We start from the raw sequence: 14443 nt of genomic DNA on the forward strand, positions 1-14443 counted from the left end.
TGATAGGATTTTTTAGTGTGTGCTGTATCTCTAGTGTATGACACAACTTATTACCGAGTTTGACTCGCTCCTTATCCGAGGCCAAGAAAGAAATCTCTCCGAGATTGCTGTGACCCCACTCAATCTCTAATCAGTTTAATTGGTTCTGATTCAACGTTGTTACACGCCCAGACGCATTCTATTGGCGGAGATCAACGTTGCCCTGGTTACTGTTGTCAATGTATACTGTGGAAACCAGGGCATGTCGTTGGTAACATACATACAGCTGAACAGCATCTTAAAGCAGTAATTTATATAGTTATCAGTCTATAGCAAAAAAAAGTTATTTAAAGGAGACAAATTAAACAGCTGCAGGCGGTGGATCTTCCAAAACCGAACCCAGTTCTCATTAAAGTTTTCGGTATGGTACAGACTGACCTGCGAAGTATTTCGAGCATTTTCTGATGTCTCTATCTCATATTTTCAGTCCTTCCCCCTCCCTTATCCATCAGCTTTTTAGTCAATTGAGAGAAGTGGGCAGCGCCAGATGTTTAGAATGGTAAAGAAAAACGAGGCGAGGATGCATTTCATTGGTTAAATAAAACTATGAGAACCGGTTTATTTTATGCAGGGCCTCATGGACCACTTCTCTGAGCTATTAGCGCAACAAGCTAACATTATCGTCATGGGTGTTCTGGAGAATGCCAAGAGACAGCTTCAGGATTTGCAGCTTGAAGCAGAAAGTAGGGAAGAGACCGGTAAGTCGTTAATAATTAATCCCAATTTGGCGCTGTATTCTACTTCCTAGTTTCTATTTACCAATCATGTTTTCACGCGCCCTCGTTTTCACATAACTAAACCGATGTAACATGAGCTGTTTCTGTGGCAATTCCTGTGCACATTTTGGCTGGTGCTGCTATCTCCACTCCATCGTATTTCTGTTCCAGATTCTGAAGAGTCATGTTGGATTTCAAAGCTTAACATCTGTTTCTCTGTCCACAGAACCTATCAGAACTACTGAGTTTCTCCAGCATTTTCTGATTTTATTTACGATTTTCAGCATTAGCAGTACCTTTTAAAAAATTATTTCTATTGTTGTGGGTTTTCTTTTTGCCTCCTAACCCCCAAGACTGTCTTCAATTGTCACACCTAATTTCACGTCTCTCCTTTCAGGTACACTGACCTCCTAATTTCCTACATCAGCTCTTCAGTATTCCTTGAACTTCTGCTCTGTAGTTACTGTCTCAGGCTTGATTCCCTGTTGGATAATCCTACATCTTCCCTATGGCACCTTCCAAGGGCTCATTGAGGCACTTGGCACTGGTACATTATGAGCTGCAACCCTAATTTCCCCACCTCACTAAAACCATCAACCTCTCATCCAGTATATTCATCTTGCAAAGCCTTTTCTCATTCAGTTCATATTCCCTATCATCCTCACTGTTCACCTTCTGGATTTTGCCAGGGGGTTGACCTTTCAGAACCCCTCTATACATCTCTCTTCAAAATATCTGTTTATTTGTGAACTTGGCCCTTCCCATTTGTTAACATATTGAGATGAGTGCATCACTGTCCTAATAGAAACTTGATATAAAAACTTCCACCTTAATGAATCTTTCTTGTTTGACTTTATTTTTCACCACATAACCCGTCAATACAGTCATGGTGGCAGTTTGGCACATGCCTCTTGTTCTTCAAAACATTAATCATTCATTCCTGGTAAATTAGGGACACAATGGTTAGTGAGGGTAGATGGTATTATGGTGCTTAGGTGTGAGAAACAGAACTCACTCACAAGTCAGCCTGAGACAAAGCCTTGGAAACAAGAACAACTTATTACGGCCTTGCAAGTACCGGACGCCTCTGCAATCAAGCAGAAATGCATGTGAAAACAAAACATGTCAGCATTCTTATTCAGTTTGCAAGTTGCAGAATCACGCCTCCCTTTTCCCATCCTATCATCAGCCGATTACCTCACTTGTTTTTTTCACCCTAGTTATTTTCTTATCTGGCCATCCTGCTGTCCTTGTATGTCTGCATTCTTTGTTCCTTGTTTGTTACAGTTTGTTCTTTTATCCAGTTTCTCTTATCATACTATAAGCTTTATTGTGAAATGCCCCTACTGCTTCTTTTGTGGTCAACTACAACACTTTAAAGTTATTTCTTAGTTTAAAACTATTTCTTAAACAAAATCCTCTATATTCATTAAAATCTTAGCCTTAAGTATGCTGCAAGAATCCCACGACCGTTTGTGTAATGTTCCCCTTCCCCTCCCCTCCCCCCACAACACCCTCTCCCCCACCTGCAGAAACTACATTTCTAATCTCCCACATTAGGCCACAATCAGTACAACCATGACCTCATTGAATAACAGAACTAGCTTGAGGGGCCAAATGGCCTTCTCTTGCTCCTAATTTGTATGTCTGTAATTCGTCTTGGTCACTTCCTCCTCCTTTGAGAATCGCACCTTGTTTCACCCTTGCATTCCTCTTTCAAAATCACCATTCTGTACCTCCCATGCATGAAAAATGTTTTATTATGAAATTGCTTCACTGCTTTCTCTTCCAAACTCTGCATCGATGACTTCTCATTCCTGGAGATTTCAACTTTCATCTCAGCTCATCATGTACCCTCTCCTCTGAGTTCACTAGCCTCTTATCTTCTCTGAATCACTCCCTACATGTAAGCTTCCCAGAAGGGATGCACAGCCATATTCTTGACCTTGTCACTTCACATGGCCTTGCTAGCTCTGAGGTAACAATGACATACAAGATTTCTGATTGGTTCTTTGTCTTATTCTTCACCCACACTCCTTTCGACTCCCCAATCCTATCCCCCTCTGTTCTCCATCCAGAGAAAAACAATCCCTAAATTCACTTATAAATCATTTCCAAAATCGCTGCTCTCATCCTTTACCCGCACTTTACCTACAACATTTCTGCAGTACTGGTTGACTGCACCCTCCTTTCCATCTTTTCTACCTTAGTCGCCAGTAAAAACATTAATCTCTGGCCTTCTTTCCTGGTACACCCCTCATCCCTGTTCCGTTAGGTTGAAGGAATGCAAACTTGAAAGGATTTAATGGACAACCAGTTGAGATATCCAACACCAGAACAGGCTGAACCACATAAAATGCTATTGGGTTCTGTTCCCATTTGCTAAAACTGCTGCTATTTCAGGATTATCTTAGAATGCAATCCCTGATTTGTTTTTGTAAACCATCTTCTTAAATGCTAACAAGGGTGAGGACTGCCAATGGACTTCTTTGTCACTAAGATCAAGACCATCTCATGATTTTGCCTTTGCATCCCTTCCTTCCATTAGTGCAACTTGCTACAACATCAAGTGTCTGTTTAGCCCTTCCACACTGAAACCTTATCTAAATCTGTGATGACAGTTGTTTTGTAGGACAGGGCTTCAATATTGCTGAAAAATTAAGAAGACACATTTAGTCAAATAAACATTTATAGTATAGTAAAGGTCAATGTTAATTATTTGGCAAGATGATTTTGATTGCTTGAGTTGTTACCATGGAAATTGCACCAATTAATTATAACATTCAACAAAGTGTTTTTTTTCCAGCAATAATCAATTACTTTTTATTTCAAAATTTCACTGTTAGACTTTCCATTTGTGACCCTTCAACACATCAAAATTATGCTGCACTTTTCCAATTAGCTCACCTATCACACTGTCCTTTAAACGAAATAGCAGGGACAAGGGATCAAATGTGGAACATTTTAATGTGTATCAAAGTATCGAGACAAGGCAGAGAGAAAATGGCAGGAAGGGGTGAGAGAAAACTAAATCCTAGGAATATATGAGCAATCAACAATAACTCTTACAAAGATAACAAAAAAATGAATCTGTGGTCTTTGTATCTGAACGCACATAGCATCCATGACATAGTAAACAAATTGATAGCTCCCACAGAAGTAAATGGATATGAATTGCTTGTCACCATTAAGGTGCCATGGCAGCAAGATGACCAGGATTGAGTTCTGAATATTTGGGTTTGTGACATTCAAGAAATTTAAAAAGCTAGGTGTCACATTGTTGATCCATGATGGCTTCAGTGTAATAGTTAGATGTGAGCTTGGTTAAGGTGATCAGGGTATGGAATATGGAGAGGCTGTGGCCCACTGGTATTATTGCTGGACTGTTAATTCAGAGACCCAGGTGATGTTCTGGCGACCCAGGTTTCAATCCCACCACAGCAGATGTTGGAATTTGAATTAAATAAAAATCTGGAATTAAGAGTCTAATGATGACCATGAAACCATTGCTGATCGTCAGAAAAAACCCATCTGGTTAACTAATGGCCTTTAGGGAAGGAAACCGCCATCATGACCTGGTCTGGTATACATATGACTTAAGTATCAATGTTGTTGACACTTAACTGCCCTCTGGGTAATTAGGGACGGGCAAGAAATGCTGGCCTAGCCACTGACACCCACGTCCCATGAATAAATAGAACAAATTGAAACAAAAACAGAAATTGCTGAAGAAGGGTTATTGGGAAAACAAAACATTACCTTTGCTTTCTCCAGCAATTTCTGTTTCTGTTTCAGCATCACAGTTCAGTGTTTTATTTCAGAATGTAGAATAAGTTTGGTTGGAGATGAGGAATATTAGGGGAGAGACATCACTGGTTACAAGAATACACAGACTCCCTAACAGTAACCACAATGTGGGCAAAGTGTATAAGCAGAAATACTGGATGCATTTGTTCATGGAACATCATTACTCCAAAGTGTGGTGGTTGCTGGGACAGTGAGTACATTTAGAGAGGAATTAGACAGGTATTTACTTATAGAGTCATAGAGATGTACAGCATGGAACCAGACCCTTCAGTCCAACCCGTCCATGCCGACCAGTTATCCCAACCCACTCTAGTCCCACCTGCCAGCACCCGGCCCATATACCTCTAAACGCTTTCTATGCATATACCCATCCAAATGCGTCTTAAATGTTGCAATTGTGCCAGCCTCCACCACTTCCTCTGGCAGCTCATTCCATACCTGTACCACCCTCTGTGTGAAAATGTTGCCCCGTGGGCCTCTTTTATATCTTTCCCCTCTCACCCTAAACCAATGCCCTCTAGTTTTGGACAGGGAAAAGACTTTGCCTATTTACCCCATCTATGCCCCTCATGGTTTTGTACACCTCTATAAAGTCACTCCTCAGCCTCCGAGGCTCCAGGGAAAACAGGAGAAAGTGAGGTCTGCAGATGCTGGAGATCAAAGTTGAAACTTTATTGCTGGAACAGCACAGCAGGTCAGGCAGCATCCAGGGAACAGGAGATTCGACGTTTCGGGCACAGGCCCTTCTTCAGGAATCATCATGAAGAAGGGCCTGTGCCCGAAACGTCGAATCTCCTGTTCCCTGGATGCTGCCTGACCTGCTGTGCTGTTCCAGCAATAAAGTTTCAACTCCAGGGAAAACAGCCCCAGTCTGTTCAGCCTCTCCCTGTAGCTCCGATCCTCCAACCCTGGCAACATCCTTGTAAATCTTTTCTGAACCCTTTCAAGTTTCACAACATCTTTCCGATAGGAAGGAGACCAGAATTGCACGCAATATTCCAATAGTGGCCTAAACAATGTCCTGTACAGCTGCAACATGACCTCCCAACTCCTGTACTCAATATTCTGACCAATAAAGAAAAGCAAAGCAAACGCCTTCTTCACTATCCTATCTACCTGCGACTCCACTTTCAAGGAGCTATGAACATGCACTCCAAGGTCTCTTTGTTCTGCAACACTCCCTGGGAACTTACCATTAAGTGTATAAGTCCTGCTAAGATTTGCTTTCCCAAAATGCAGCACCTCGCATTTATCTGAATTAAACTCCATCTGCCACTTCTTAGCCCATTGGCCCATCTGATCAAGATCCTGTTGTAATCTGAGGTAACCCTCTTTGCTGTCCACTACACCTCCAATTTTGGTGTCATTTGCAAACTTACTAACTGTACCTCTTATGCTCACATCCAAATCATTTTTGTAAATGACAAAAAGTAGAGGACCCAACTCCGATCCTTGTGGCATGCCACTGGTCACAGGCCTCCAGTCTGAAAAACAACCCTCCACCAGCACCACCCTCTGTCTTCTACCTTTGAGCCAGTTCTGTATCCAAATGTCTAGTTTTCCCTGTATTCCATGAGATCTATCCTTGCTAATCAGTCTCCCATGGGGAACCTTGTCGAACGCCTTACTGAAGTCCATATAGATCACATCTACCACTCTGCCCTCATTAAACCTTGTTGTTACTTCTTCAATAAACTCAATCAAGTTTGTGAGATATGATTTCCCACGCATAAAGCCATGTTGACTATCCCTAATCAGTCCTTGCCTTTCCAAATACATGTACATCCTGTCCCTCAGGATTCCCTCCAACAACTTGCCCACCACTGAGGTCAGGCTCACTGGTCTGTAGTTCCCTGACTTGTCCTTACCACCCTTTTTAAACAGTGGCACCACATTTGCCAACCTCCAGTCTTCCGGCATCTCACCTGTGACTATCGATGATACAAATATCTCAGCAAGAGGCCCAGCAATCACTTCTCTAGCCTCCCACAGAGTTCTAGGATACACCTGATCAGGTGCTGGGGATTTATCCACCTTTAACCATTTCAAGACATCCAGCACTTCCTCTTCTGTAATCTGGACATTTTGCAAGATGTCACCAGCTATTTCCCTACAGTCTATATCTTCCATATCCTTTTCCACAGTAAATACTGATGCAAAATACTTATTTAGTATCTCCTCCATTTTCTGCAGCTCCACACAAAGGCCTCCTTGCTGATCTTTGAGAGGCCGTATTCTCTCCCTAGTTACCCTTTTGTCCTTAATATATTTGTAACAACCCTTTGGATTCTCCTTAATTCTATTTGCCAAAGCTATCTCATGTCCCTGTTTTGCCCTCCTGATTTCCCTCTTAAGTATACTCCTACTTCCTTTATACTCTTTTAAGGATTCACTCGATCTATCCTGTCTATACCTTACATATGCTTCCTTCTTTGTCTTAACCATAGTCAGTGAATGAATGAAGAATTGTCAGAATTAAATGGTCATTCAGTTCAGAACTGTGTACTTTATGAAGTATGTGGAGTAGTTTCAATACAATATATATAAATATATATTGTATATTCATACAATATATATTGGCCCATATATATATATAAATTCAAATTTTTAAAATTAAATTAATGTTTCTTGTCATTAATATCTTCAAACACTTCTATCATTTGTATATTTTTCTTCTAGACGAACAGCCCAGTTTCCAAATCAGTAACATCGAATGGGTTACAAACAGGGACTTCACAGTTGCCATTGGAGCAAAACAAATAGAAGAATATATTTCTGTAAGTTTTCCACATACTTGATGAGTGATCCACAGGATTGTTCTATTCTGCGGTTTCTGTTTTTTTTACCTTTCACTTTGTCTGTCATCCAACCCTCTTTACTGCAGTGCTGAAAATGTGTTGCTGGAAAAGCACAGCAGGTTAGGCAGCATCCAAGGAGCAGGAGAATCGACGTTTCGGGCGTGAGCCCTTCTTCAGTAATCATGCCCAAAACGTCGATTCTCCTGCTCCTTGGATGCTGCCTGACCTGCTGTGCTTTTCCAGCAACACATTTTCAGCTCTGACCTCCAGCATCTGCAGTCCTCACTTTCTCCTCTAAGTTCTTTACTGCAGTGCCTTTTTATATATGAAACCTTCCACAGCAAATATACAAGATACAGTACAAATGAGCACAGGAACAGGCCCTTCGGCCCACCAAACCTGTGCTGATTTCATATCCTTATTTAGGCCCAGTACTTATGCCCATTTGCAGTTTTTATCTCTGTTTTTCTGCAATTTATGTGTCTATCAAGATATGCCTCAAAAGTTGCTAATGTGCCTGCTTTCACCACCTCCACTGGCCGTGTGTTATAGGCACCCACCACCCTGTGTGAAAAATTTAACCCACGTTTTTCCCGTAAACAGTCCCCCTCTCACTTTGAACCTCTACCCTCTTGTAGTTGACCTTTCCATCTTGGGAAAATGCCTCTATCCCTCCAACCATGCCTCATAATTTTGTAGACTTCTGTCAGGTCACCACATTTTGAGTGAAAATAATCCAACCTCTCTTTCTAACTAAAATTCTCTAGACCAGAAAATATCCTGGTAAACCTTCCTTTCATCCTCTCCAATGTCCTTCTGGTAGTGTGGTGACCAGAACTGCACACAGTATTCCAAATGTGGTCTAACTAAAAGTTTTATACAACTGCAAAGTAACATGCCAACTTTTACGTTCAATGTACTGGCCAATGAATGTAAGTATGCCCTCCTGACCACCTTATCCACTTATTTTGCCAATTTCAGGGTTGTGTAGACCTGTATGCCCAGATCCTTCCATATGTCAATGCTTCTAAGGGTTCTGCTATTTTATTATATAATTCGTACCTGAATTTAATCTTCCAAAATGCATCACCTCGCATATGATTAGATTACTTACAGTGTGGAAACAGGCCCTTCGGCCCAAAAGGTCCACATCAACCTGCCAAAGAGCAACCCACCCAGAACCATTCCCCTACATTTACCCCTTCACCTAACACTACGAGCAATTTAGCATGGCCAATTCACCTAACCTGCACATCTTTGGACTGTGGGAGGAAACCGGAGCACCCGGAAGAAACCCACGTAGACATGGGGAGAATGTGTCTAACTTCACACAGACAGTTGCCTGAGGCGGGAATTGAACCCGGGTCTCTGGTGCTGTGAGGCAGCAGTGCTAACCACTGTACCTGGTAAACGTCTGGATTAAACTCCATCTGCCATTTCTCTGTCCAAATCTGCAAATAATAGACACCCTGCTTGGTTCTCAGCTTATCAGATTTTTGACCAGTTTCTTAAATGTGTATAGTGGGGACAAAATTGAAATAGGAGTGATGGCAGGTGGGGAGAATATTTTATAACTTACAAAACCTCTTGTGGGTTTCATTTCTTGACAGTAAAGTAGCTGTTAATGAGTTATGCTGTACACTAACAGACATGGGAGTTTTCCAATTGCTGGCTTCATTGCCTAGACTACCTGAAAGAGGAGGAGCTGGAATACCGTATTCAACATCATTATCGTGTACGGTGGAGTATACCAACTCGGAGGAAGCCCATCCCACGAGCAACAGCCTCTACTTACTTTATCATAGAAATCTCTAAAGTTAAACCACCAGTGAGTAAATACGTACAGTAAATCCATTCTCTTTTCTGATGAATTTTTACATGATATGTGGTTAGCACTCTAAGGCTTCCATTGAGACATCTGAAACCAGTAACTGAGGCATTCTGAGACTGGGATCTTCAAGGTGAATTTCTGTGTTTTATTTTGTTATAGGATGTTCTATAAGAATCAAAACCAGTAAAATCTGTATGAGGAAAAGGTTGATTGTGAGTGCAAAAGAGGTCATTATGAATTCACTACAAACTAGCAATCATTGCCTTTATACGTTAAGTTAAAAATCATACAACACCAGGTTATAGTCCAACAGGTTTAATTGAAAGCACTGGCTATTGGAGCGCTGCTCCGACAACCACCTGATGAAGGAGCAGTGCTCCGAAAGCTAGTCCTTCCAATTAAACCAGTTGGACTATAACCTGGTGTTGTGTGATTTTTAAACTTTGTACACCCCCAGTCCAACACCAGCATCTCCAAATCATTTATACCTTCAACCTTTGCAGACACAACTCTTTGATTTGCTCTATTATTATCACATGTACTGAGATACAGTGGAAAGTATTATTTTGTGCGCTATCCAGACAAATCATACCTTACATGAAATAACTCCACAGAGGCTGGTATTTCGTCACCAAGTCACCCTTTATCTACATATGCATGGTACTTGACACTGGTCTACCTTCCTCACAGTCAGATCTCAGAGGGAACATAACCTCTCAGACTCTTGTTGAGATTTGTTAGGCAGAGTTCCTTGATTGGGCCAAGTTAACAGCTCCAATCAGAGAACTCATATTCTATGAGATCCAGCTGGCTGACCTCATTACAATCACTACATAAGTAGATCAGGGTAATAGAACAGAAGACTGAATGTAGTGATACAGTTTTAGAGAAGGTGCAGAGAAAGTTTAATTCTCATATGAGGTCTGTTCAAAGTCTGACAACAGCTGGGAAGAAGCTGTTCTTGAATCTGTTGGTATGTGTTTTCCAAGTTTTTGTAACCTGATGGAAAAAAATGGAAGGGTCTATTCTTCTTAGTGATAGATAATCCATTATTAATTAAACTGGTATTTTCAGCAGTAAATAAAGTAGCAGTCCCACAATTTGAGAACCTCTTCAACTCCAGGTCACGAGTTTCTGCAGTGGGTCGTGTTGTAAGCAAATGGAACCATTTTGGATCTTCAGAAACTTGGGCACATGGGGAAGAATGTCTTGTGAGGTAATGGGACCTGGATTGAAGGACTTTCTTCCCCTCTTTCCTTTTTTTGCTGCAGTCTGCCTAATCTTTAAGTTGTTTGGACTTGCAATTGTCACCATTTTGAATAATGTGTAACAAGCTCCTCCCACTCATTAATGTCAATGTTGCTGCACTTCAAGGAAAGCTTCAGAGTTAACGGTGTCATATTTCCTTTGTTCACCCGAACCTCTGGCCATATCAGAGATGAGAACATGGGGTAAAGCTAAAAGAAGCAATGTTTGTTGCCTGTGGTAACCAACATATATGTTCAGAGGGACCTTTTTCCAATGATTACGAGACATGAATCTCCACAATCACTGAGTGAACACTGGTTTCTCCACATTGATTAGATTACTTACTTACAGTGTGGAAACTGGCCCTTCGGCCCAGCAAGTCCACACCGACCCTCCGAAGAGCAACCCACCCAGACCCATTCCCCTACACCTAGCACTACGGGAAATTTAGCATAGCCAATTCACCTAACCTGCACATTTTTGGACTGTGGGAGGAAACCGGCGCACCCGGAGGAAACCCACACAGACACAGACACAGGGAGAATGTGCAAACTCCACAGACAGTTGCCTGAGGCAGTTGCTTGATCCTGACTGAAACTGAGGTTTTCAATTCTGCCCGTCAGAAAAATGTGAGAAATATTTCTCTGATCCTTGAACTCCCCCTCAATAAACATTTATCAACATATCTCATCAGTGTCAACATTAACATTAATGGAGAGGCAATGACCTGGTGCCATCACTAGACTATTAATCCAGAAACTCAGCTAATATTCTGGGGATCCAGGTTTAAATCCCACTGTGGCAGATTGAATTCAAATTTCATCATTTTTTTTTTTAAAAAAAAAAGTCTGGAATTTAAAATCTCCTGATAACCATTAAATCAATGTTGATTGTCATAAGAACCCATCTGGTTCACTAATGTCCTTCAGGGAAGAAAATTTACCAGCCTTTCCTGGTATGGCCTACATGTGACTCTAAATTCACAGTACTGTGGTTGACTCTGTTACCTCTAGACAATTAGGGATGGGCAATGAATGCTGGTCCGGCAGTGACATTCACATCCAATGGAGCAAATAAAAAAACAGGCATAATTTGAAAGGTTACAACATGGTGCCTTTTAATTTATGATGCACTGACAACTTGAAGGATTAAGCTAAAGCGGTGACAAGTACATAATTTAATTAATATGATATACAGTGTATGTTACTGACAAATTTGAAAAGAAACATAGTATCAGTCATTTTATTGAAGATGAACCTTTGTTTTCTTTTAGATTTTCCCAGTTGAAGTTTACTTCTTTTTTGAATCAAACAGACTTCTACACAGGTAAATAGTTTATTGAAAATTGTAGCAATTGTTTAGGTGTTGAAACTCATTCCCAACTGGAGTGTCGTTGGCATTTTCTTCCCACCTCTTGATCCCCTGAGAAATGATGGTGAGATGCCTTCTTCATGAGTAGTGCTTTTGCAAATAAATGATTTGCTTGCTAGATTACTTTGGAAGAAGACTAGGAATCAATCAAATTGGTTTTGGGATGGCAGGACACACAAGCCAGAATGGGCTTAAACAGCCAATTTTGTCCCTTAAAGGTCTTCAGTGACGCAACTGGATTATGACGACAAACTGGTAGCTTCACAGTCACTTTATGTACCATATTGGGGTTTGAAATCAGGCTCTTATTGGATTGATTTGAACTACAACTAATTTCAGGACTTCATCTTCCCTGGGTACAGTATAATCAGAGAATGGTTACAGCACAGAAGGCAACTCAGCCTACGCATTCCCCAGTCTTTTGGATGTTGTAGTCCCACAGATATTTTCTGTTTCAGGTCCTTATGCAGTGGGGTGTTACCTGACAAATGTGGGTACAGTTACTGATTTTATAGAAGGTTCCCTTGTATTACATAGAGCAGGCATGTTCAACTTGCAGGCATTTTGAAGTCGAGATTTTACATCTAAAAATGTAAATCCCATTTACTGTTGGTTACAGCCATTCTTCCCTGTGATAATATTGTTAAACCATGTGACATGGTTTTCAGTTTGATAGGGAGGGTGAGGTTTTACAACAGACATAAACAAGCTCTTCCCTGCCAGAGTCCTTTTCTAAATTGACTGTCAGCAGATTACTTCATGAACTGATTCTCTATTAACCACCACAGAGGAAAGGCAATTATGCCACCTTCAGCTTTCTCCCACATGATGGTTTTCACTGCAATGTTTGACATCTTGACATCTGCTTTATTGTAATGGGATAATAGTGCAAAATCAATCTAGTCTTTGAGAAGTTTAAACCATTAAACATGGATCATATGCTATCTGATCTGTGAAAGCTTAAATCCTAACAAAGGTTCAAATTACATTCTGAAGAGGGAGTAAAGTTCAAATATAGAGAAACTCAAAAACATTAAAATACAGAAATCACTTTTTAAAATATGGCTTTGGTGCTCATGGGTAGATTGCATGTTCACAAAAAACATGGATTATTTTGTCCTCAGAGATTGGTATTGCTTAATGGCATATGTTTTTGAAAGATTATATAACTATTTAACTTGAGTACTGTGATGTTATTTACACTGGAGGTCTTCTGTACCTTGTATTGGTCTCAAAAACAAGAAGAAAATTTACTTTGTTGCTTGGTTTTACAGAATTTCAATGTTGCTGAACAAAAAGCTGCAGTGCCAAAGCTTTTTTGTCTTGCACTCATTAACTCAGGATTGCTAAATGACTGAAAAGTGCCCAGTTTACCCCAAATTATCAGCATCAGTTTCTTTAGCTTACCGACCAATGACTTTTAGCAGCAAGTAAAAATTGTATTGTTTTCATAAATGGTTTGTGTGTGGACAATACTGAAATAATTTTGAGCAAACTAAAGCATTTTGTTCTTTTCTTTAGACCTGGTAAAACAAGATTCAGAGAAAAATGGCTAAAAGACATCATCGAAAGTAAAATTATATTAATGGAACAAGTGACCTTTTAGAATGTTTGTTTGTTTTTGCAAGTGTACTTTTGTGTATAAAGGAGAGAAAATAAATAGATTTCTATCTCTTTTTATTAAATGTTTTTTTCCAACTTTGTCTTTTCAAAGATATAACTTGCTGTGATGGGTCCATGGGCTCTGGTTGCTTTCTGCCACCACTCTTCCCAACTTACTTATATTTATTTCAGTCCCAATGGTGAGGTGCAAGGCTTTTCAGAACTCAGTTCTCTTAGCAAGTTTTGAGAAGACTTGTAGCTCAGGTTGAGGTTCTGAATGTAGGTTTGCTCGCTCAGCTGGAAGGTTCATTTCCAAACACTTTGTCACCATACTAGGTAACATCTTCAGTGGGACTCCAGGCGAAGCACTGCTGATAATTCCTGCTTTCTATTTATATGTTTGGGATTCTTTGAGTGATAGAAATAATATAGATAAAGCAGGAATTATCAGCAGTGTTTCGCCTGGACGCCCACTGAAGATGTTATCTGGTATGGTGATGAAACGTCTGGAAATGAACCTTCCAGCTCAGCGAGCAAGCCTACATCCAGAACTCAGTCCTCTTTCTGAGGGTGCTTATTCATAGGTGTGCTGTAAACAATGTCTGTTTTACCTTCCCCTAGTGGGTATTCTAGTCATGTGGGTGATTTCATTCTCATTAAGATAACGGCAGAGAAAGCTGTGATGTTAAGTGATATCCATTTTCTACTGGAGATGGCCAGAATGGAGATTAATTTGGATGATCATTCCTTAGCCAAAAACAGAAATGAGGACAATATAATACCAGTGTCCCAGTTAGCTCTAATATTTGTCATGAATTAAAACAAACATATTTTGGTCTTGTACAGCCCTCTACATGATTGAGCAGAATTATTATTTAACATTGCATAACTTTTAAAACTCAACAGTGGATGTGAAAGAAACTTAAGGAAAACATTATTTAATTCAATAGCTCAATAAACTTGCTTGCAGTGTTATTGTTTTGATAAATGCCTGGGTGAAGACATCAAAGTTGATTGGAAAAAATCCAATT

At 40.4% G+C, this 14443-nt stretch overlaps 1 protein-coding gene across 2 annotated transcripts; it reads left to right on the top strand.

Annotated features, from left to right (window-relative positions):
* The first annotated feature begins 275 nt into the window (after nucleotides 1-275).
* Nucleotides 276-13466, top strand: akap14 (A-kinase anchoring protein 14). 2 transcript variants are annotated; one of them, XM_043705270.2, is made up of 6 exons: nucleotides 276-400; nucleotides 611-737; nucleotides 7242-7339; nucleotides 9009-9188; nucleotides 11713-11765; nucleotides 13332-13466. In XM_043705270.2, the coding sequence occupies exons 2-6, from the start codon at nucleotides 617-619 to the stop codon at nucleotides 13414-13416; spliced, it is 537 nt and encodes a 178-aa protein (XP_043561205.1). In that variant the 5' UTR covers nucleotides 276-400; nucleotides 611-616; the 3' UTR covers nucleotides 13417-13466. The 2 variants fall into 2 exon arrangements, with proteins under 2 accessions (XP_043561205.1, XP_043561204.1); XM_043705269.2 differs by lacking the exon at nucleotides 276-400 and having other exon boundaries at nucleotides 410-737.
* Nucleotides 13467-14443: the final 977 nt, after the last annotated feature.

Source organism: Chiloscyllium plagiosum, unplaced genomic scaffold (genome assembly GCF_037043375.1).
Source record: "Chiloscyllium plagiosum isolate Xiang-an unplaced genomic scaffold, Cpla_swu_hap1 HiC_scaffold_11, whole genome shotgun sequence".
NCBI lineage: Eukaryota > Metazoa > Chordata > Chondrichthyes > Orectolobiformes > Hemiscylliidae > Chiloscyllium > Chiloscyllium plagiosum.